The sequence below is a fragment of the Cynocephalus volans genome, chromosome X, assembly GCF_027409185.1.
Source record: "Cynocephalus volans isolate mCynVol1 chromosome X, mCynVol1.pri, whole genome shotgun sequence".
NCBI lineage: Eukaryota > Metazoa > Chordata > Mammalia > Dermoptera > Cynocephalidae > Cynocephalus > Cynocephalus volans.
This window is the reverse complement of record NC_084478.1, coordinates 180514114-180535239: the sequence shown is the minus strand read 5'-3', so window position 1 is coordinate 180535239 and position 21126 is coordinate 180514114. Positions and strand designations below refer to the sequence as shown.

Sequence of the window (21126 nt, the reverse complement as noted above, 5' to 3'; positions counted from 1 at the left end):
TCGTAAGGGCATGAATCTGTCCCGCACACACACCTGCCCCTTCTCATGCACATCACAGAGTGACTTCTGGATTTCCGTCAACAGTAATTAACAGCCAGAACCCACAGGGGCTGAGAATACTCTCTGTGAACACAGAAAATGTTCTCAAATTTCCTTTTGGAACAGTACCGTGGTGGGGGCAATTAAGAAAAAAAAAAAAAAAAAAAAAAAAAAAAAAAACGGTTTCTGTTCAGTGAGTTGAAGTTTAAATTCCCAAATAAATACATTTAAGTTGGGAGCCTCAATGGGTAAAGGAAAACATTTTTGGAATCCCTGCAGCAAACGGTTACATGTATCTGAGTATTAAAGTTACATAAATCTTGGGCAATCATGTGGACCCAGTCACTTCCTCTACAGGATAAAGAAACACACTGAAGGAAATTAATATGTGACCAGTATTGTCGCCGAAGCCCCAAAAGCCATGTCACATACGTGTTCATCCTGGGGACTCTGTCACACGCTTTGTGGGCTGCCCACTGAGGGATGGCACGAGATTCTTCCCGGGGGCCTCCTGTGGCTTCTGTATTAGGGTTTAGGGTACTCAGAATGTTACCCCAAAACCAGTATCTGGGAATGTGCTTGGTCAAAAAACAGAAGAATAAGACTGGAAGACAAGATAGGTTTCCCTAAAGGTGACAGTTGGTCACTTCACATTTAGTCTCAAGTTGCCAGTTCAAGACATGTGCTTGGGATCTGGATCTGCCAGAATCTGAGTCACAGGCCACAGACACCCTCCACTGAAGCACTGAGCCAAGGTGGGCAGGAATGGCCTTAGCCCCCTGCTTTGTTCCAGCGCAGGGACAAGCTAGGATTGCAGGCAAGGGACACCATGACTTTCTGTGTCACTCACTTGTTCATGAAACCTGATTCTAAGAGTGACAGCATCTGCTGACCTGCCTTCTCTGCCTCTCTGAATCTATTGCCTCCTCATATAACAGGGACTGCAACATCCATGAACTCATTCAATTATGTGACACCCACCAAGTAATTAAAGTGGCATAGATGGAACGTGGTAGCGTCCAACACAGAGCACATGTCGGTAAATACTGCAACGTGTTCCTCTGCGACAGGCCAAAGTGACCGTCAACAGTTAGCCATGCCCTATAACTTTAGGTTCTTCCAGTTACTCAGGCCTAATCCTTGAACTCAAATTCCTCGCAATCTGCTAACAAGAGAGAATTCATTAGCACTGACTTTTTTAAACAACCGGCCTGAACTAAAATAATGAAAAGGAAACACTTTGTTAAAAGGCACACTCCCTGTGTATGGCAGCTGTTTAGAACAGGCAGGGCTCTTTCCCTACTGAATGTGGCAGTGCTGGAAAGGGGCACTCCAGCCATTTTCTTCTGGAGAAAAGGCTGAGCTGTCTTCATTCGTGGGTGTCCATGTGGCCCCAAGAGTGACCAAGTGACATGGAGAGAGCACACCAACTAGGTTGTCTAATATCAAAATAGAGCTATTTATTCAAGACACTGAATATGATCTGTTGATTTTCTCTCAAAACAAATGAGCTACAACACACAAGATGATTCTTTTTTTCCAAAGAGCGTGAGGGTGAGTGGGGGTGGAAAGAGAACAGGATGGGGCTCCATGTCACTGCAACAGGATCTGGGCAACGCAGACAGGAAGCAGGTCTGGCTGTACGTCTGACACAGACAATAAAACTGCAGAAGCCAGAATTCGAAGCTTCAGTTAGTGGAGTGAGGGACATTTCTGCATTGGACAAGAAACACCATGAAAAAAAAAAACAAAAAAAGGTGGAACGAGAGGTTAAAAAAGAGAGAAATAAGGAACAAAGACCCTTATGATTGACAAAGTGCACTTCTCTGGGCTACAGGATCTAGTTTTAGAAAGACAAAACCAAAGTCAAGTCCTATGGTGTCGCGCAGGGTCAGAGGTTTCACCCTGTGACATCCGGCCCTTCCGGCCCGGGGCAGCTCCCTCCACAGGTGCATGCAGGACGTGGCTCTTGATCGTTTCAAATCCAACCAAAGATTCCAGGAAGGATCGTTGTGTTATGTCTGCTTTCGAGGTTGAGTTTGGTCACTAAGACTGAAGCGACCCTCACGAGGGTTTCAGAGCAGTAAGCAACGTCCGACAGTCACATGTCCAGGTGGCTGAACGTGAATCTCCCGTGTGCCTGGCAGGAGGGCACGATGGCCACATGTGTCAGGGGCTCCAAACTAGTCGTCGATGGCGCTGTTTGCTGAGGACAGGCACGGATTCAATGGGCGCCAGCAACACCCTCATGCTTGGTCCCTGTGGCCAGCTTGGGGGTGGCCACCTCCCTTCATCTGAGGCTCACTCTTGTGCACAGGGATAGGAAGCCTGTTGTCCATGGCCCCAGCCCTCGGCTCCAACCTAACAATCCCGAGGTGCTTGAGATTCATGAGGAGGCTGAAGCCAGCGCTTTGGTGAGACCCTGGCTCCCAACATTCCCAGGAAGATTGTCTAGTGAATCCCTTCCAGTACATCCCGGGTCACCATGCCACGCCAGTCTCTGGTTGCCACGCATAAGCCACATCCTGACCGTGGTCCGATTTTCAGCAGCCGATGCTCTGCGGAGATGAAAACACTCTCATCTGGGGAGGGGGTGATGGTCTTCATCTGGACCCCAACACGCTGCCCCCCAAACCTCACGCACTCTGGGGACAGGAATCAGCGGTGAGTCTGGGGGTGCCGGCTATCTTCAGATACGGAAGTGGTTACTCCATGGGACTTCGGCCTTCGTCACTAAGTGTTCAGGTGACAGAGCCCTCAAAAAGCCTTACTTGGACACAGAGCACTTTCTGGGCTTGAATAATTCCCAGGCCCAGGTGGAGGCCAGTGAATGACCCGGGAATGGCCAACGCCCCTTGGCTTTGGTAGCTGCTCCCGGCCCATTCCAAGTTCTCTAGGAAGACCTGCACTTCCCAGATGTCGGTTTTCAGCTCCAAAGAGGGGTGCCACCCCCTGAATAACACGGTCTCATGGCTGGAAGGAACACACACCAGCGAACCCCACCACTGCCAGCCGCCACCGCCGCTGCCGCCACAGGCCTGCCACCATCCTCAGATCTTCCCTGGCCCACAGGAAGCCGATGAGAGACAGGCCCGAGCCGTCGGTCCTTGCCCCCTTGCTGATTTCAAAAGTAAGCCAGTGTCGGGTTGTGACAATACGAGCACAGAGGTCACCCGATCCAATGAAAGGAAACTTTTCTAAGAATTCAAAGCCTTGTATATATTTTTTTAAAAAAACTAAAAAGATCCATTCTTTAAAAAAAAACCCTCTTTCTCCTAGTCTCGTGTGAGAGAAGGAAATGATAAAGACAGCAGAAACGATCAGTGACGCTCTGCCTACAGCGTTCGCCTTTAGGGCTGCAACGCTGCATTTTGCGCATCCTTTTGTCATCATTAGACCAAGTGACGCCCTGGAACCTTGACATCAGCTTTGCAAGGACTGGTCTGGCCCGCTCTTGGAGAAACGACGCCGCTGTGGGTAGGAGGCAGTTGCGGCCACGGCAAGCCGAGCTGTGGCTTTCGATGGCTTTGGTGCCTCTTGGTTCTGGGGATGCTTCCTCAGGGTCAGAGCACACCGTCCTGCATTCACTTCTCTCCTGGCGGCCGCTAAGGTCACACACCCCGAAAGAGGCCACGTGGATCTTCGTCCTCCCAGCGGGCCGCAGAACCACCTGCTGCTCACCCATAGGACTGACCCTTCCCACCCAGTTTCCTGACCGCCTGTGGAGCTGTATGGAATGGGGGAAGCCATCTTGGGCCCTGCCTGTGTCTCCTGACAGCTTTTCTAGACTATGAATCACACACAGCTCTCTATGTCTGATGGCCATTTGAGGATTTTTAAATTGTTATAACATAAAATTTTTTTTTCCCAAAAATACTCCAGGCTCTTTCTCTTCTAAGTCATTTTTTTTTCTCCTGTAAAAAGTCCCCCTGCCCTGCCTTCTTAACATAAAGCACTTATTATGCACCCAAAGTGCCCTTGAGACCTAAGATCTGTAGCAACTATGAGGACGGGACAGAGAACGGTGAGCGAGGGGTAGGGGAAGGAAGGGCAGGATGGAGGAGGAGACAGATGGAGGGAGGAAGCTGTCCACTGGAGACTTCTGTCACCATGTCCAGGTGGCTGCATCGACCGAGGGGTCCTGAAAAGCCAGACCACAGCAGACAAGGGGAAAAGGCAGAGGGGTTAGGGAACGACAGAGGGAAGACGCAACAAACCCAAAACAGTTTCCATCTCAGACCGAAGGCCCCCAGACGACAGAATTCCAGCTGATAGAAAAACCACCGAACAAAGAAGATTCTAGAAAATAGAAAGGGTTGGGATTACAAAGTTGCGCAATGCATCTGTACAAACTGGTCTTTGAACATCCTTTGCCATAGCAGCTGTAGTGTCCCAATTGTCAGGGGAAAGAAAACACCAGCGCGAGGAGAGGACGTTTCCCCTTCTGGTTTATCACAGCATTTTGCTTCTTGGTTTTGTTTTTTGTTTTTGTTTTTTTGGCACAGCTTCCTTTTTTCTTGTTTTCCGTTCAGCCATCAGAGCCTCTTCCGGATGGAAACCACACCGTGCACGTCTAGCTTCCTGTTTCCTGGGCTGAATGTCCTGGGAGGAGACCACTCTTCCCCCTCTGATATGACTGTGTGTATGCTTTTGTTTTTTCCTTGTTTGTTTAGGAACTTCTTGATGAAGATTACAAAAACATATAGACTCCTGTGGCCAGTGACGAGTTGATTTCCAAGTACACTCTAACGCAAGTCAAGTTCATACAGTTTTGAAGCTGACAGAATGGTGTCTGGAGAGGGCCACGACCCCACACGTTCTCTGCTGGTCCACTAGAACTCTTGAGTTTTTCTAGAATATTTTGTGTTTACTTCCGCAGATCTAAAACACACACCTGGAAGGAAAGACAGAGGCGCCTTTTATCTCGAGAGATGACACAAACGTGCCTTTAGAGCATGGGTCAGTAGATGGTGGCCAACCACCAATTTTTGTGAATAAAGTTTCATTGGAACACAGTCATGAAGGTCAGAGAAGCTCCAAGAACAGGCTAGTGCCTGCACACCTGACCAAGCAAACTCAAGCAAACAGCACTGGGGGAAACACCAGGGCAAGGACTAAGGTCCACATGGCAGAGTGACAGTGGCAGCATCAGGAACCACAGCCAGATGCCTACGTGGCAAGGTAGGTGGCAGCTTAGGCCTAAGTGCAAGGCCTCCTAGAACATTTGGGGACCCTGGCCTTGGATGTCAATGCTGTGCTGTGCATGGGAGGAGGTTGTGCTGCATCTCTGGGTTCAACCCAGGAGATGCTAGGAGCCCCCCAACCCCAAGCAGTGATAGCCCATCAGGCCTCCAGGTATTGCCTAATGTCCTCAGAGGGGCAGAGCACCCCAATTTCATCCAGGAAATGATGACCAGAAGGACATTCTGCAAGGGCTGAATCGAGGGCCACTCTCAGCTGTGGGGCCACCCCAAGCTGTCCCCGCACATGAGCTGAGTCCTGCCGAGTGCCACCCCGGCTTGCCCCGACCCCACGCTTGCCCCTGCCACCACGAGCACTGCTTACGGATCCATCGAAGGTGCTGGCGCCCACTTTGTCCCCGCGAGCATTCCAGCACACCTCGAAGATGCCACCGGTGTTTCGGTAGCTGTGGACAAGACTGCCACTCTGCGGAGAAAGCACAGTGACCAGCGCTTACCATACGGGGTGCAGCCCTTCTGCCCACCCAGGTGCTGCACCGGTCTCGGGGACAGCGGGGAGCTGCTCATAAAGGGGAAAAGAAGGTGGTGGCTCCTCCAAGGAGGGACGTCTCCAAGATGTCTTGCTTGGAGCTGTGAGCCCTGAGGACAGCAGAAGCAGACACCTTTCCTGGGGAGGGAGTGGCACTGGGTGTCTGTCCCGGGCAAGGGCACAGCCAGGCAGAGCTGGACAGACAGCCCAGGACTGGGCTCTCCATGGGGGGCGGCAGCTCATTCCTGAGCGCCAGTTCCCTGGTAGCTGTTCTGAGCCCAGGTCACTGCAAACACAGCTACTCGGGCAATACTTTGCAAAGGACTCAACCCCGAGGGTTAAGAGATTACCTGAGTATTCCAGATATGGACACACCTGTCAAAGGAGCCGCTGGCCAAGTACTTCCCGTCGGGGCTAAAAGCGACACTGTAGACAGGTTCCTGGTGTTTGGTCAGCGTGTGGATACACACCCCACGCTCCACATCCCACAGCCGGACCGTGGAGTCAAACGGAGCACTGCGGAGACGGAGGGGACACGTTATCACCTGAGCACGCGGGCGTTTAGCACACGTCCCTCCAACACGGGCCAAACCTCACAGGAGCCCACTCTCTCTCCCTGCTTCTAGGTCCAGATCGGTGAGCTTCTCCTCCTAAAATGCAACTCAGATGCAGTGAAAACAAACCATCGTCACAAAACAAACAAATTTTGGTGCTGTTATTACGAAAGCAAATTGATACCCACGTTCCTATGTTTCTGCATTTGTTTAAAGATATAAATGGTAAATACTTTTGTGGAATATTTGTCAAGTTATCTAAGATGCTCTTACATTGGAAAACTTCTACTGTTACCAACAAATGCAGATAGCCAGGTTTGGAAAAGCAGAGAATAGAGTGAATAAATATTTATAACATTTTTAATCCAACAGGAATTAAAACACAGTAACATCTACACATTCGACCACATTGCTGAGAGCTGCAAATTTCAGTTATTTTCAAATTTAAAATAAAATACATATGACAAACCTGCTATCTGGCTTTCTTTTTCTCTACAGGGCTGGTACCACCCTGTCCTTTTCGTGTGTGCTGACTAAAGGGTCATTTATGTTCCTAACGGGTAATATGTGACACAAAAGAACTCCCCAAGTCACCAATACATGATTATAGTAAGCGGTACTGTATCGTAGTCATTTAAGTGGCTTTTAGGACAATTACGTGAAATAAGAGAATTATGGCCTTTGTGTTGTTCTGTTCAATCACTCGGCTGATACAGGGACTCTTTTCAGTCTTTTCTAAGAAACAAGCTTGGTTGGGCTGAGCACTTTCAACGAACTGCTCCCTCATGGCGCGGCTGGCTGGCCCCTGCTGCCCCAGAGGCAGGTGGCAGGCGTTCTCCCCTTACAGGAGTTGTGTGCCCGCCTGTCACTACCCTCTCTCTGCAGCTACAGAGACTAACCCGCTGCTGCCTCCTGGTACCCAAACATTCCCCTTAACTCTCCTCTCTTGTAGGCTAAGGGGACATCCACATTTCATGGGTCCAGATCCTGGTTTTCAGACCCCTAAGTATCTCGGCATTCGGTCTCAGAATCTCTTTAGCTTCTTCTTCTAAGAGTTCTTCCTGAAATAACGAGAGTGGAACATTCTACTCTTAACGGGGTCTGGCGAGCTTCAGGGCACAATAATGCTCTTGAATGAAGCCTAAAGCCACGTGGTTTGGAGGAGGCCAACTTGGTCACTTATAACCCGTCTTCCCAATTCTGGCGGTGACTCGCTGGCCACTCCACTCCCTCCCAAGCTTCTGTCTTAGGGGACTCACTATATAAAGTGTCAGGTCAAGTCTGGCTGTGGCTGGGGGAACTTTTATCCCTGCTTGAAATCCCTGCCCATGTAAGCCCTGAGTTGAACGAATAAACCAAGCCCAAGGTCCGAGGTGAACTCTTTCCCTTTCCTTTCTCTGCTGTCAGGAAAACCTTCACCAAAGCCTGGTGCCTGAAGCCGTCTGAACACGTGCCTTCTCTCAGCCTCACTTAAAAGTTCTATCTCAGCCCCTTCAAAAGGGAGCTATGACATTCAATGCTCCAGCAAAACGTCCTGATCTCTCTGCGTATGAGGAAGTTCTGCTGCTGTGCTGCTGACTCAGTGACAGCGGGCCAGGCTGCGTTCAGGAGCCGAGGCTGGGCTGTGCAGGGGTTCTGTCCTTACCTCGCCAGCATGATGTTGGAGTTGGGATTGCTGGTGGCCTGCCCGGTGGGACTCCACTTGATGGTGTATATCTCTCTGCTGTGAGCTTGCAGGTCGTGCACACAAGTGTCCTGCTTCATGCTCCAGATCTAGAGAACACAGTGGTAACAATATGAGCAAGCTATGTCCCTCCAGTGATCCAAGAGACTGCTGGCTGTGAACCGTTCACAAGCCATTGGAGTGTCCCACTGGAAAAAAACTGCAGGTCATTGCCCAGGAAGGGCTGGGACTTCTAGCAGGACCCTCGACTGGTACATCAGAGTTCACTGGGCGAGAACTACTCTGACAGTCAGTAATGAGACAAATTACAGAGGAAGGAAGAGGACTCAGTACAGATAACCCCCAAAGGAAAAGGGAATGTGAGACTTGCGTTGAGTACTGGGGGCTGTTTAGGGTTAAACAGCTCATCCCTACAGATGCCAACTTTACCTTTAATGTCATGTCATCAGAGCAGGATGCTAGCAACATTCCAGAAGGATCCCATTTGAAAGCATTGACCTCATTCTGAAAGATAGGACGGGTTTGGAAAAGAAATAAAGTCCTGAGATCAGACCCAGTGGCTGTCCACCAGGAGGCAGTAGTGCTCTGTCATCATGGTAGCCGTCCACCAGGGGGCAGTAGGACTCTGTCACCATGCCGACCACCAGGGGGCAACAGTGCTCTGTAATCCAGCCGACCATCCACCGGGGCAATAGTGCTCTCTCATCCCAGCCGCTGTCCACCAGGGGGCAATAGTGCTCTATCATCCGGCCGACCATCCACCAGGGGCAATAGTGCTCTGTAATCCCAGCAGCTGTCCACAAGTGGGCAGCAGTACTTTCTCAACCTGCTTACCGTCCAGCAGGGGGCAGAAGCGCTCTGTCATCCGGCTGACCACACACCAGGGGCAATAGTGCTCTCTCATCCCAGCCGCTGTCCACCAGGGGGCAATAGTGCTCTATCATCCGGCCGACCATCCACCATGGGCAATAGTGCTCTGTAACCACCCTGGCTGTCCTCATGGGAGCAGTAGCACTCTATCATCCTGCCTACCGTCCAGCAGGGGGCAGTAGTCCTCTGTCATCCCAGTGGCTGTCCACAAGGGGGCAGTACCACTCTCTTCCTGCCTACCCCCAACCTGGGGGCATAGTGCTCTGTAATCCCAGCAGCTGTCCACAAGTGGGCAGCAGTAATTTCTCATCTGTTTACCGTCCACCAGGGGGCAATAGTGCTCTGTCATCCGAGTGGCTGTCCTCAAGGGCGCAGTAGCATTCTCTCATCCTGCCTATCGTTCACCAGGGGGCATTTTTGCTCTGTCATCCTGCCATCCACCAAGGGGCAGTAGTGCTCTGTTATCCCAGTGACTGTTCAAAAGGGGCAGTAGCACCCTCTCTTCCTGGCTTCCGTCCACCAGGGGGCAGTAGCACTCTCTCTCCTTGCCTACAGTCCACCGGGGGCAATAGTGCTCTATCATCTGGTCGACCATCCACAGGGGGCAATAGTGCTCTATAATCCCAGTGGCTGTCCTCATGGTGACAGTAGCATTCTCTCATCCTGCCTACTGTTCACCAGGGGGCAGTAGTGCTCTCTCACCCTGCCATCCACCAGGGGGCAATAGTGCTCTGTCATCCCAGTGGCTGTCCACAAGGGGGTAGTAGCACCCTGTCATCCCAGCAGCTTTACACAATTGGGCAGTAGCACCCTCTCATCCTGCCTACCATCCACCAGAGACTGCTGGTGGGGGCAGTAACGTTCTGTCATCCTGCTGGCCATCCTCCAGGGGAAGCAAGATTCTGTCATCCTGCTGACCGGCCACCTGGGGCTTTCCCCAAAAGCAAAGCACAGAGCCTGGGAGGCCATGCATTTTCCTTTTTCTCACTTTGCCTTTTTCATTTATATAAAAGCACAGCCATATACCACAAATGAGCAGCCACCCCCATCAACATTTCTTGAAGGGAAAAAATTCCATACTAGGAAGGAAGCAAATGAAGAATTGATGTACAATATAGGTAGCAAATAAAAACACCAAAACCACAGCTGTTTTTAAAATTGGACATGGAAATCACTTCCCTGTGCTTTTTTAATGCAACAGCTACTCCTATTATCTAAATCTGCTACATTTTTCTGGCGAGTGGCAGTGGACGGGGGTCAATGCAGACAAACGAAACTCCCCAGCCACGGTGGGGTTCCACGGGGAACAGGAGGCCCGTGTGCCCCAAGTGCACGAGCACACGCCAGAGCCCAGAGGGTGGCTCTGTGAGAACACACAGGAGAAACAAAACCCACCCAAGGGGCTTGCGCTCCAGTGCAAACAGCCTGGAAATACAAAGGGCAGGGGAGTTCTACCAGGCAGCTCAGCATGCTGGGTGCACAAAGGAACAGGACTGTTCCTGAGGGCCACCAGGGCCCAGAGACCCCGAAGCTAAGCCCTGGGGGACAAAGGCAAATGTACCTGGTAGGCAAGGGAGAGGGGGACACACAGGGAACATGGTTCTACAAAGGAACATCCTGTGGCAGAGGAACACTGTGCCGGACATGGAGACCAAGGAGAAAGTGCACCCACAAGGGTCTTTTCCTTAGGGTGACTGTAGGGCCCCATCTGCTCAGGACAATCCCACAATATTATGCCTGCTGTCCAGCCCAACAATTAACTAACTTCACACTCATAATTCATTTTCTAAATAATTTCACACTCCTAAGAACTCTGGTTTGGAGGATAAATTATACGGTCACACTACTTTTTAAGGAAACTGAGTTGTGAAGGGTGTAAAGCAAAGAAGTGACAGTGCCACATCAGTGTTCCACATGGCACGGATGGCCTGGGAAAAGGGAGGAAGAAAGCCTGGAGTCCAGGGAGTTGGCTCCTGTGTGAGCCAGGGGAGGATGAAAAGGTCAGATTGGAGAGTGGCATGTGTGCAGAGGTGCATGTGAGTGCCCAGGTGTGTGTGAGTGTGCAGACGTGTGTAAGTGCATGGATGTGTATGAATACATGGGCATGTGTCTGAGCATGTGGCCATGTATGCTGGTGTGCATATGTAGACGTGAGTGTCCAGGAGTGTGAGTGGGCATGCATGTGCGTCCAAGGAGTGGGCTCCTGTGAGCCAGGGGAGGATGAATTGGTCAGACTGGAGAGGGTATAACGTGTGGACCTGTGTGTGACTGTGCAGACGTGTGTGTGCACGTATGTGTGTGCAAGTGTACATGAGTGTGCATGACTTTGTGTGCATGTGCACAAGTGTGTATAAGTGTGAGTGTGCATGCGTGTGCACGTGTGTGTGAGCATGTGCGGTGTGGGGGTGTTCATACACGTACATGTGTGTCCAGGCATGTATGTGTGCATGCGAGTATGCATGAGTGTGCCTGCGTGTGTGCGAGTGTGTATGCATGTATGTGTGTGCGTGCATGTGCTGGAGTGTGGAGGTGTGAGTGTGTGCATGCATGTGTGGGAGTGTGGGCGTGTGTCAATGTGCACAAGGGTAGCTGGTTCTGGCTGCAGATGCTGAGAGGAGAATCTATGGGCAGGTTTCTTGGGGCCCAGGAATTTGGAGCCAGTCACCATGAACTGTCTCCAGCTGAACCCTCCTGGGAATGGAGCGCCACCCCACCCACCCGCCACTTTTAGCCCAAGTCACAATTCCTAGGAAGCATTGAGAAGAGGCTCAGAAGTCTTAGGAAGAAGTAGCTCAGCCACATTTAGCTTGAGGCTTGTTCCAAACGATTAGCCACAAGGATACCCATTTAAAGAGCCAAGTGGTGGCACGGTGGTAAAGTCCCAGGCACGGCAGCAGGAAATCACATAGCTATGTGACCTTGTACCCTATGGCATGCACAGACTGCGGGCAGTACTATTAAAAGTTTGCAGATCAACCAGGGTTAGAGGAGAAACAAGTTTAGACCAGAAAAAGCAAGTGTCCCTTTGTAACCACAGCCAGATATTCACGGGACAATGGATGCCTGTGCTCCAAAAAAACTTTCTTTTGGAAGCAGGGACGCATTGGGCCGGGAGCTGAGACTGGTGGGTACTAGGGAAAGGCGCAGGCACTGAGGACAATGGAATTGAATTCCCTTAAATTGGGGGCATGATGGGAACTCCCCAGGGGCTTTGATCAGACCCCTCTGCTTTAACAGGGGATCCCCAACATCTAATGACATTCTGGGTGCTGGTGAGAATAAACGAGAAGGCACATGAGAGAGCCCAGGTGGGAGCCATGAATTGTCCCCAAGGAATCCAGAGGACATCTGAATGGGGTCGTGGAAGATGGGAAAGATTTTGTGTCAGACCAGGGACATGGTGAGTGGGTGTAAGATGGGGGCTGTGAGAGTTTAAGGCAGGGAAGCATTTCAGGAGTGGCTGAGATGAGGTGTGAGGGGCTGGACCAGACGTGTCTTCCAGGAGAACTGAGGAATGGGGGGGTTTGGGACGCTAGAGGGTTCTGCTGGGGAAAGACTGGGAAGAGCCTCATGTGCTTAGCTAAAAAATCTGGTAAGACAGCTGCTGCTCATACTGTTCTTTTCTGGTATATGATGAGATGATTTTTTCAGCCTCTGGTTGCTTTTACGATTTTCTCTTTATCATTATTTTTAGTGTTTGCTGACCACATGCCTAGGTGTACAGATCTCTTTCTAGATGTTCTGCTTGGGGTCTGCCCAGCTTCTTGGATTGAATGTTGATGTTTTCCATCAAATTTAGTAAAATGTGGCCACTGTTGGTTCAAGTAATTTTCCTGTTCCATTCTCTTTTTTCTACCCATATAACACAGATATATGTTTAATATTGTCCCATACATCAATAAGCCTTCACTCATTTTTTCAGTCTTTTCTGTTCTTCAAGTTGTCCATTCTATGATCTCCCTTCTGGTTCACTAACCTTGCTTTTGCAATCTCCAGCCTGCTTTTACACCCATCTAATAAGATTTTCGTTTCAGACATTTTGCTTCTCAGTTCTCCAATTTCCATTTCTTTTTAGAAACATAGTATTTCCATTCTCTGCTGACACTCCCCATCTATTCACTTATTACAAGCATCTTTTCCTTTATATCCTCGTACATTTTTTTCATAGCCTTTGCCGCAAAGTCCAACATCTAGATCACCTCAGAGTCACTTTTTCTCACTGCCTTCCCATCACTGGGTTAATCCAACTGCCTAGGGTAGCTGCGACAGCGCAAGAGCAAAGGTCGGCAGAAGAACTGGTCTGCTGTCATGGCATCTTTTGATTCTAGGTAAAAAAATATAAAAAGGCTCCCACATCACATTGTCATGAACTCAAGTCTGAAACTCAGAAGTCCCACTTACTGTGTGTCCTTGGAAGGTTTTGACCGGGCGGTCACAGCCAAGTCTGCATACATGAATACACATGTCTGTGCTACAGGAGGCAAAGGTAGTGTTGTGCTCCCAGTCCACATCAAGAGCAGGGGCTGTGGAGCAGGAAAGACAGGGAGGACACTGACATTTATCAACTGTGCACAGAGCTCGGCTGACTTAGAACAATTAACAGCATGGTGGAGAAGCCATATCTAGTAACACGATAAAACATATTCCCGCGTGAACAGACTCTTACTTTCAAAGACCTTAAAGACCCTCTCCTCCCACATTTGCAGGGATGACAAGATGCCTCTGGAAAGAGGCTCCATGGCCCTTTCTGTGCCCCACAGCATGCAGCATCTCTTGCTCCCACGGCACAGGTGAGAAAGGGCAGGTGAGGTGTGCCGGCTACCTCCCCCTGCACCATCCTGCTTGAGCAGTATCACCATGGTGGGCCTGTTAGATTTGTTTTCACAGAGAGAGGAGAAAACAGAAGAGGAAAAAGATTTCATAGCCTGTGCTCAAGACACCCCAATTAAAAAACCTCCTGCAACCCATTAATGCATCCCATGGATTCGGGGATAATTAGTGTCAACAAGAATCCCATATTAGGGACGAAATTGGGTGAAAGGTCAGGACTCGTGATGAACAACCTGCCTGAGTCCAAGAGACCCTCTGCTCTGCTGAGGGTTTTGAGGTGACTGCCTTCTGGTCACTCCCCGCTAGATCTATGCATGTCCCAGCTTTCCCTACTCCTTGTTCTACTGTGAGCCCTGCCCCTGAAGGGACCTCAGAAGTAACGACGATGGAACAATACAAAGGTTAACTAATGATGCAGTTTAGTTAGGGTCTCATTCTCTACTTTCTGTGTTCTTTGCTGAGAAGGCAGCGGGAAATCCGGCCACTATCCAATGCACCGAAATGCCCAGGGCCATTGTTAAAAGCCCAGCCCTTGTTCTGTCCTCAGAGCTGGGTGCCCCAAGACGATGGAAGAACACGTAAAGAACAGGGTGGTGAAGTCAGAGCAGCCAGACTCCATCCTTGTTCTGTCCTTCAGGCAGGTCCTGGGGTCTCAGCTGCACACAGGGATGTTCTGAAAAGCCCTCAGGGGATGCTGAGCATGGAGTGAGACAAGACATCTCAGGGCATCAGCATAGTTACCAGCCAGAGAAGGGGTACAGATGTGTTAGTCCCCACGGCTGTTGTACCTGTGACCTCCAAGCCTCATGCCTGTCCAGTTACAGGGAGCGGGTCTGCGGCTGAGGGCAGCTGCTCCCACCTCCTCTCAGGCACCCACTACCTCAAATGAGCACTTGGCACTCCGGGGACCTCGTGGCCATGCACCGCTCATGTCTGTGTAGTCTCTGCTCCCCTGAGGCAGTCCAAATGGAACACTCCCTAGAGGCATTTACGCATCAAGTGAGAGGTGACGGCAGGAGTCGGGGGGCTCAGGAAGGAACAGCAAGGGGGAAAGGGAGCTGCTCATGTGATGAGCCCCTTCTCCTTGGGAATCTCAGTGAGTCCCTTTTATTCAGGATCATCACAGGCTGCTTCTGAGAAAGAGAAGCTCTGGAACTGAGCCCTGTGCTCACAGAACCCTGACTGGGAAAGCTCATGGCCTGAGGACTGTGAACAGTGCCGCCCTAGAGCACATGTCACACAGAGAACAGGGTGCTGCCTACATAGTGTTTCGGGCCATTGTAACCAGGTAATGTCTTCAAGTGCCAGGAGCTCAGTTCTTCGAGGCTTAGCCATCAAGGTCTGACCACCCTCTTACGATACGAGCTCTCACCATTCCTTCACTGATGGGAATAGCCCCTGCCTGTGCTGTCCGTGCAAACAGTGCAGTTTGTGCTGAGCACCTGCTTAACTCTGGGAGTCTGGAATCCGGGCATGGAGTAGGCAGTGGGTGCCTCCATGTGACCAGCCCCTAATGAAAACCCTCAGCACCAAGTCTCTAATGGGCTTCCCTGGAAGACAGCTGACTTCTGGAGGAATTAAGCAGATCCCGTGCGACTCCCCGGGGAGCTCATGTCTGTTCTCCCCGGGACTTCATCCCTCATGCCTTTTGCCTTTGCTGATGTTGCTTTGTATCCGTTCCCACAAGAAGTCTTAGCTGTGTATGCTGAGTCCTGTGTGTCCACCCAGCAGACTGCCAAACACGGAGTGGTCTCGGGGACCCCAACACAGCAGCCCTTCTGGAGCAGCAGGACAGAGAAGCCTGCCCTGGCTCTTTGGCTGGTTCCCAGTTGTGTTTCCAGACTCGGGAGCAGGTTGGTGTTGAGGCATCTGTACCTTGCAAAGCTGAACGACAACACTTAACATGAAATGGGTCTCCTTCCCACCAGCGAGGTTCCCCAGGCAGCTCCCTCTGTGCGTTCACAATTACTTTAAGGGACATTTCACAGAACTCTGAATCATTACTTTTAAATTACAAAATGAAAACAAACCTCACCTGAATGGAAAGGAAACTGTTGTTTGGCTTCTCCTGTGTGGGCATCCCAAATGATTGTTGTCTGTGCTCCGCAAACAAAGGAAAAAGCTAGTAATTATTCTTCTTGCAAAGTTTTCTCATGAAAAATGCATCATACAAGAAAAGACAGTGGGCCCTTATTCCTTCTAAACCAGCACAGTCCAATAGAGCTATTCCTTTAATTTTTCAGGGAAGCTGTCGGAAGTTCAGGATGAGGAGAGGTCATATTATTAGGAGAAGGGGAAGTAGAGGGGAGTGTTCTTTTCTCTGTAGTTTGGGGGTTTTTAGTGGCTGGCTGGTAAGGGGATGTGAACCTTGACCTTGGTGTGACACCGTGCTCTCCCCAAATAAGCTAACTGCCTAGCAGTGTCCCATAGAGGCATCATGTGAGTCACTACACTAGTTTTTAATTTTACAGTCACCATATTAAAAAGAAAAAAGAAACTAGTACAATTCATTAACAGTGTATATTATTTCACTCCAATATTTCCAAATTACTATTGTTTCAACACGTAATCAGTATAGAAAAATATTAATGAGGTATCTGACATTCTTTCTTGCCCCCATCCTCGAGCTTGGAATCACAGCGTGTTTTACACAAAGCAGTTTGGACGGCCACATGTGATGAACTATAGCCACATGAGCTGGTGGCTACTGCAGCGGACACATCAGCCTTAACTGATACCTGAGAAAACTACCCAAATCAGTGGTGATTCCCCCTCATCCCAAAACGCTAAAAAACCTGTATCAAAACATATCTAAATGTCTTTTCAGCAGTTTTCCAAATGAACAGCTGCACAAACAGACATTTCTGGAAATTCCCCTGACCAACCCTCCATGAACCAGGACCACGAAATGTCGCAAAGCCATCGGATTACGCCCAGGTCAGGTGCTGATTTATGGGTCTACAGTAAGGAAAAAGGTAATCAGCACCTCGGAACACAAAGTAAATCGTGAATTATGATGAACTTACTGAAGCTAGGAACATACTTAAAGCAGCAGTCAGGGGCAGCTGCATAAATACCATTGGAATTAAGTCTTCATTAACCGGAAGTTTCAACGTCATTGGAAACTTTACACCTGTCTGTCAGTGGGACTTCATAAAGATTTCATTTTAAGAACAGGATATGTTTTGGTCTGATTGTAGAAAGGTTCAGAGGAATCACTCAGAGCAGCAAGTGTCTTTTAAACATGGTATTCCTACATTTGGGGTCAGCTCAGGACCACATGTCACTGTCTGCAACTGTTTTCTTAATTTGTCAAGCACAAACAAATGTGGATTATATATTGTGAGTACAATCGGTCCTTTAACAACGTGCGGCTTAGGGTACCGACCCGGACACAGTTGAAAATCCACGTGTAACTCTTGCCTTCCCCAAAACTTAACTACTAATAGCCGACTATTGATCTGGCGCCTTACCAATAACATTAACATTCAATTAAAACATGTTTTCTATGTTATATATATATATATATATTATATACTGTTTTCTTACCAGAAAATAAGCTAGAGAAAAGAATAAGTTATTAAGAAAATCATAAGGAAGAGAAAAATACATTTATAGCATTGTGCAGTATTTACCAGACCAAAAATGTTCCATGTATAAGTGGACCTGTGCTGTTCAAGGGTCAAACTGTAAGTAAACTCACAAATGTCTGATACAATTTCACATACTGCAATCAGTCACTGGAACATTTAGTTGACGTGTATGTTAAATATACATTGAACCGAAGAAAACATTTCACAAAAGCTTTGAGAATGTGAAATATATTTTTGTCACTTTGGGTTAAGCATACACTGAAGGTCATACCAGCATCCTCATAAATTACATTTTCTCCATGGGTATTATGTTCAAGGACACTGTTATTATTCCTGCCATGGTTGACTAAGGAGTAAAGAGGGACATATATGAACCAAAAGACTAACATGATTCCAAATACGCATTTTTACTGATCATGTAGTCCGTCACCTGGTAGAGTCAAAATAAATAATCGGTGAGAAACACACAAATGAATGTAAAATAAAAGATCCACCAGGTGGGAAGGAGGCCAGGAAACGATTTAGAATGCTCGGCAAGTCAGAGGGCAGAGTTACTGGTAAGCCGGGGCCTCATCCTCCGCCACGCTGCACCAGCTGTGTGTCACCAGACAAGTTAATAAACCTCTCTGGGGCTCCAGTTCTTCCTCTGTAAAATGGGATTGATCATACTAATGCCTGCCTCGATCTTGAGAGTATCGGATGGGTTAACACACATAGTAGTAAAGTGCTTGCTGTAAATATTAGCCATCATTTTCATGAATTATTTTCATAATTCAAGTGGCAGTTACCGATGGCCTGCTGAAGGCATGACAGAGTGCTGTGTATGCGTATTACTTGAACTAGAACATCTTGGGAAAAATTTGATGGTAGTTACATGACACATATAGTGTGTCAACCACAGCAGCTTATCTTTTCTTATATTATAATAAATTAGGCTCCAAAGTCTGAATGAAGAGTTTCTTGGCTTAAATATAGAGAAAAGGAACAAATGATTCATTGACCTACACAGTTATATCCACATACAGGCGCTGGCACTCTTTTTCTGTCACAGGCCACCTGGTAAATACCTTAAGCTTTGAGGGCCAATGGTCTTCTGTTGCAAGTGCTCAACTTGGCCACTAAGGCGTGAAAGCAGCCACCGACAATTCTCAGCAAATGGGAGTGGCTGTGTATCAATAAAATTTAATTAAAAGAACAGGTGATGGGCCAGTTATCACCTGTGTGGGCTGTACCCTGCCAAGTGCAACCATGACTTCTCCAAGAGTGTGATGATGTTTAGAGTTCGTTTATTATTTTATATTAAATTTTACAATTTGAATGAACAGAAAGCAGTAACAGAGTAAAGTTTTCAAACTATCATGAAACCAGTGTAGTTTCTGTGGGGGAATGGTTCTATGTCACCTTCCTCTTTGTTCTGGGATCTTCCACCCCATGATGGCTTCGAGAGGCACCTGGCTCTAATGCCATCACGTCTCTCTGGCAGCCCTGTCCAAGTGCAGAGTAAGGGAGTCCCACTTTGGCTCCATGGCCTGTCAGGGGACAGTGCCCTGTCCCTGGGTCCGTTTTACTCCTGCTCAGGAAATGTGTAGTCTACAGTGGGAAGCAGGAGCTTATCAAATTAGGAGAGCAGAAGTCTGCTAAGAGAACTGTCTGTGTCACTAACATCACTCTAGGGGTGAAAGTTTACACAGAGCACACCCACACCACCTGCTCTGTCCAGCCATTGATAAACACAGTCTGGAGATTTTCTTCTCTTTATCATTGAACTATGAACCTCAAAAGAATGGACACTTTGCACAGAGGTATGTAGAACAGTGGAATTTACTGACAGAGATTACGTGCTATAAATTAACACTAAGATCAAAATTACAAAAACAAAACCTATACAGGTCCTTTTGATTTCTTAACCAGAAGGAGAAAGCCTAAGAATTCAAAGAAAACACCATGTTATCTGGAGACTGAAAACAAACATGTATAGATCGAAAGTATGTGTTTTAAGTTAATACTCACTTTGTCTACACCAGCACTCAAAATATAATTCCCCTTTTTGTTCCATTTCAAGGCAAAGATGGGGTCTCTATGTTGGCCTAAGGTGCTGGCCAGGTTACCTGTTATGTAAAAAAAATACAGACAAACATGTTGACTTCAAAGTCATGGTCTGTTCACTTCACGGTTACATACAGAAGCAGGTCCTGTCCAACCCCAACACGACAGACGCAGGACTTACCGTCTTCCGTCCATATCCTTGCAAAACCGTCATATGAACCTGTGGCCAGAAGTGTCCCATCGCTCTGCGGGCCAGAAAGAGACACAAACCCAGAGAAGCAGCTTAGTAGTGGTCGCACCAGAAATGCACACAGAAATCGCCAGGATCCCAAGTCTAGAATATTCCTAAGCTGATAACTGCTGCCACGTTAAGAGACTAACGGGTCATCTCTGACTACTTCAGCACACACTGCTGTTAAATTAAATGCAAGGCATGTGGACCAGTAAGCGAGAAAGCCACACTGAAACCACTCACCTTGTGTGCTGTCTAATTAAGGATAGAATTTAAAATACCTACAGAAAGTCATCCTAGGACTTTGCAGAAAACAAAAAGAAGTTGAACGGCGTGTGTCCCATGTATAAATGCACATAGCAGCTGGTCCTGAGCTCTCAAGGGGGAAAGTTTGCATTCCTGGCTGCTTGTCACAGCTCCCCAGCTGAGCCATCCTGGGGTCCCACCTTCACGCTGTGAGGTCCACCTCACAGCGCCATCAGGCTCGACTCGCTCATGCGTGCTGACCATGGGAAGGCACGGCCACCCAACACCCAGCTCGTTCTGTGCCCGCCATGGCCTCAGCAGGAGCTCTTGGAGATGAAGGGCACCTGTGAGCCCGCAGCTCAGGGCAGGGCCACCGCACCCTGACATTTCAAGGGGCCTGGGTGTGGAAGATGCTTACGTTCCAGTCCAGTGAGGTGACACCTTTGTTACTGGGGACATCGTGTCCCCCCTCCCGTATACAGTGCCTCAACACAAGCTGGGTGGAGTCCCCGTTGCTGTGTTCATTAAGGTTCCATATCCTGGCCATCGAGTCTCCAGACCTGCAGAATAAAAACACACGCACCTCAGCTCTTGGTGGGAACAGCTCTTTCCACCCCTCCCATGCACCCCCCCTTCTCCCCATCTCTGCATTTAGCAGTTTTAAATGTCTTTGCTCCCTATCCCATGCAGAACACGGTGAGAAATATCGACTTTACAATCCGAGAACACAGCGAGGAATGTCGACTTCACAATCCGAGACACACAGAGCTGTGGAGTGCACAGGACACGCTCTGTATCTGCTCATGTCAGGAAGACGTGACACAGGAGATCAGACAACAGCACGTGTCCCTTGAGGCAGAATGCCAGAGACGAGCAGGGGTTCCCCTGACCCTGGAGCGTCCCCCACCTGACATCCTCACCCAGAATCCAGCAGATCGCTGACAGGGTTCCAGGCACAAATGAACACCTCGGACTCATGGCCCCGAAGGACTGTGGCTTTGTTGGGTGGAATCTCAACGTCCCCATCAATTTCCATGGGTTTCAAGTGGTTATCTGTTGTAGGAAACACAAAAAGGCACGTGGCTTATCAATACAAAAGAAACTCATTCTCAGTGCCAATGAACTAGGAAGTGGGATAGGAGAAAATGCCCCCACAAAGGTACTGAATAGTGACAGAGAGTTGGGCATAGAAGAGTGAATAAAGAAGGTAGGAACCCCGTCCTCAGGAGGCCTACAGTCTATATGGAAAGGCAGCATTAAAAAAATACAAATATCTAGGTAATTTATAAGAGTACACCCTGT

At 48.8% G+C, this 21126-nt stretch overlaps 1 protein-coding gene across 1 annotated transcript; it reads right to left on the bottom strand.

Moving 5' to 3' along the window:
* Positions 1–4144: 4144 nt before the first annotated feature.
* LOC134368671 (F-box-like/WD repeat-containing protein TBL1X) lies at positions 4145–20860 on the bottom strand. Its single transcript, XM_063085087.1, has 12 exons — positions 20745–20860; positions 20239–20384; positions 19524–19589; positions 19311–19408; positions 15743–15803; positions 15150–15152; positions 13279–13400; positions 8437–8511; positions 7969–8096; positions 6120–6285; positions 5659–5706; positions 4145–4180 (listed from the first exon to the last, which is right to left on the bottom strand). The coding sequence occupies exons 1-12, from the start codon at positions 20858–20860 to the stop codon at positions 4145–4147; spliced, it is 1065 nt and encodes a 354-aa protein (XP_062941157.1).
* Between the last annotated feature and the right edge of the window lie 266 nt (positions 20861–21126).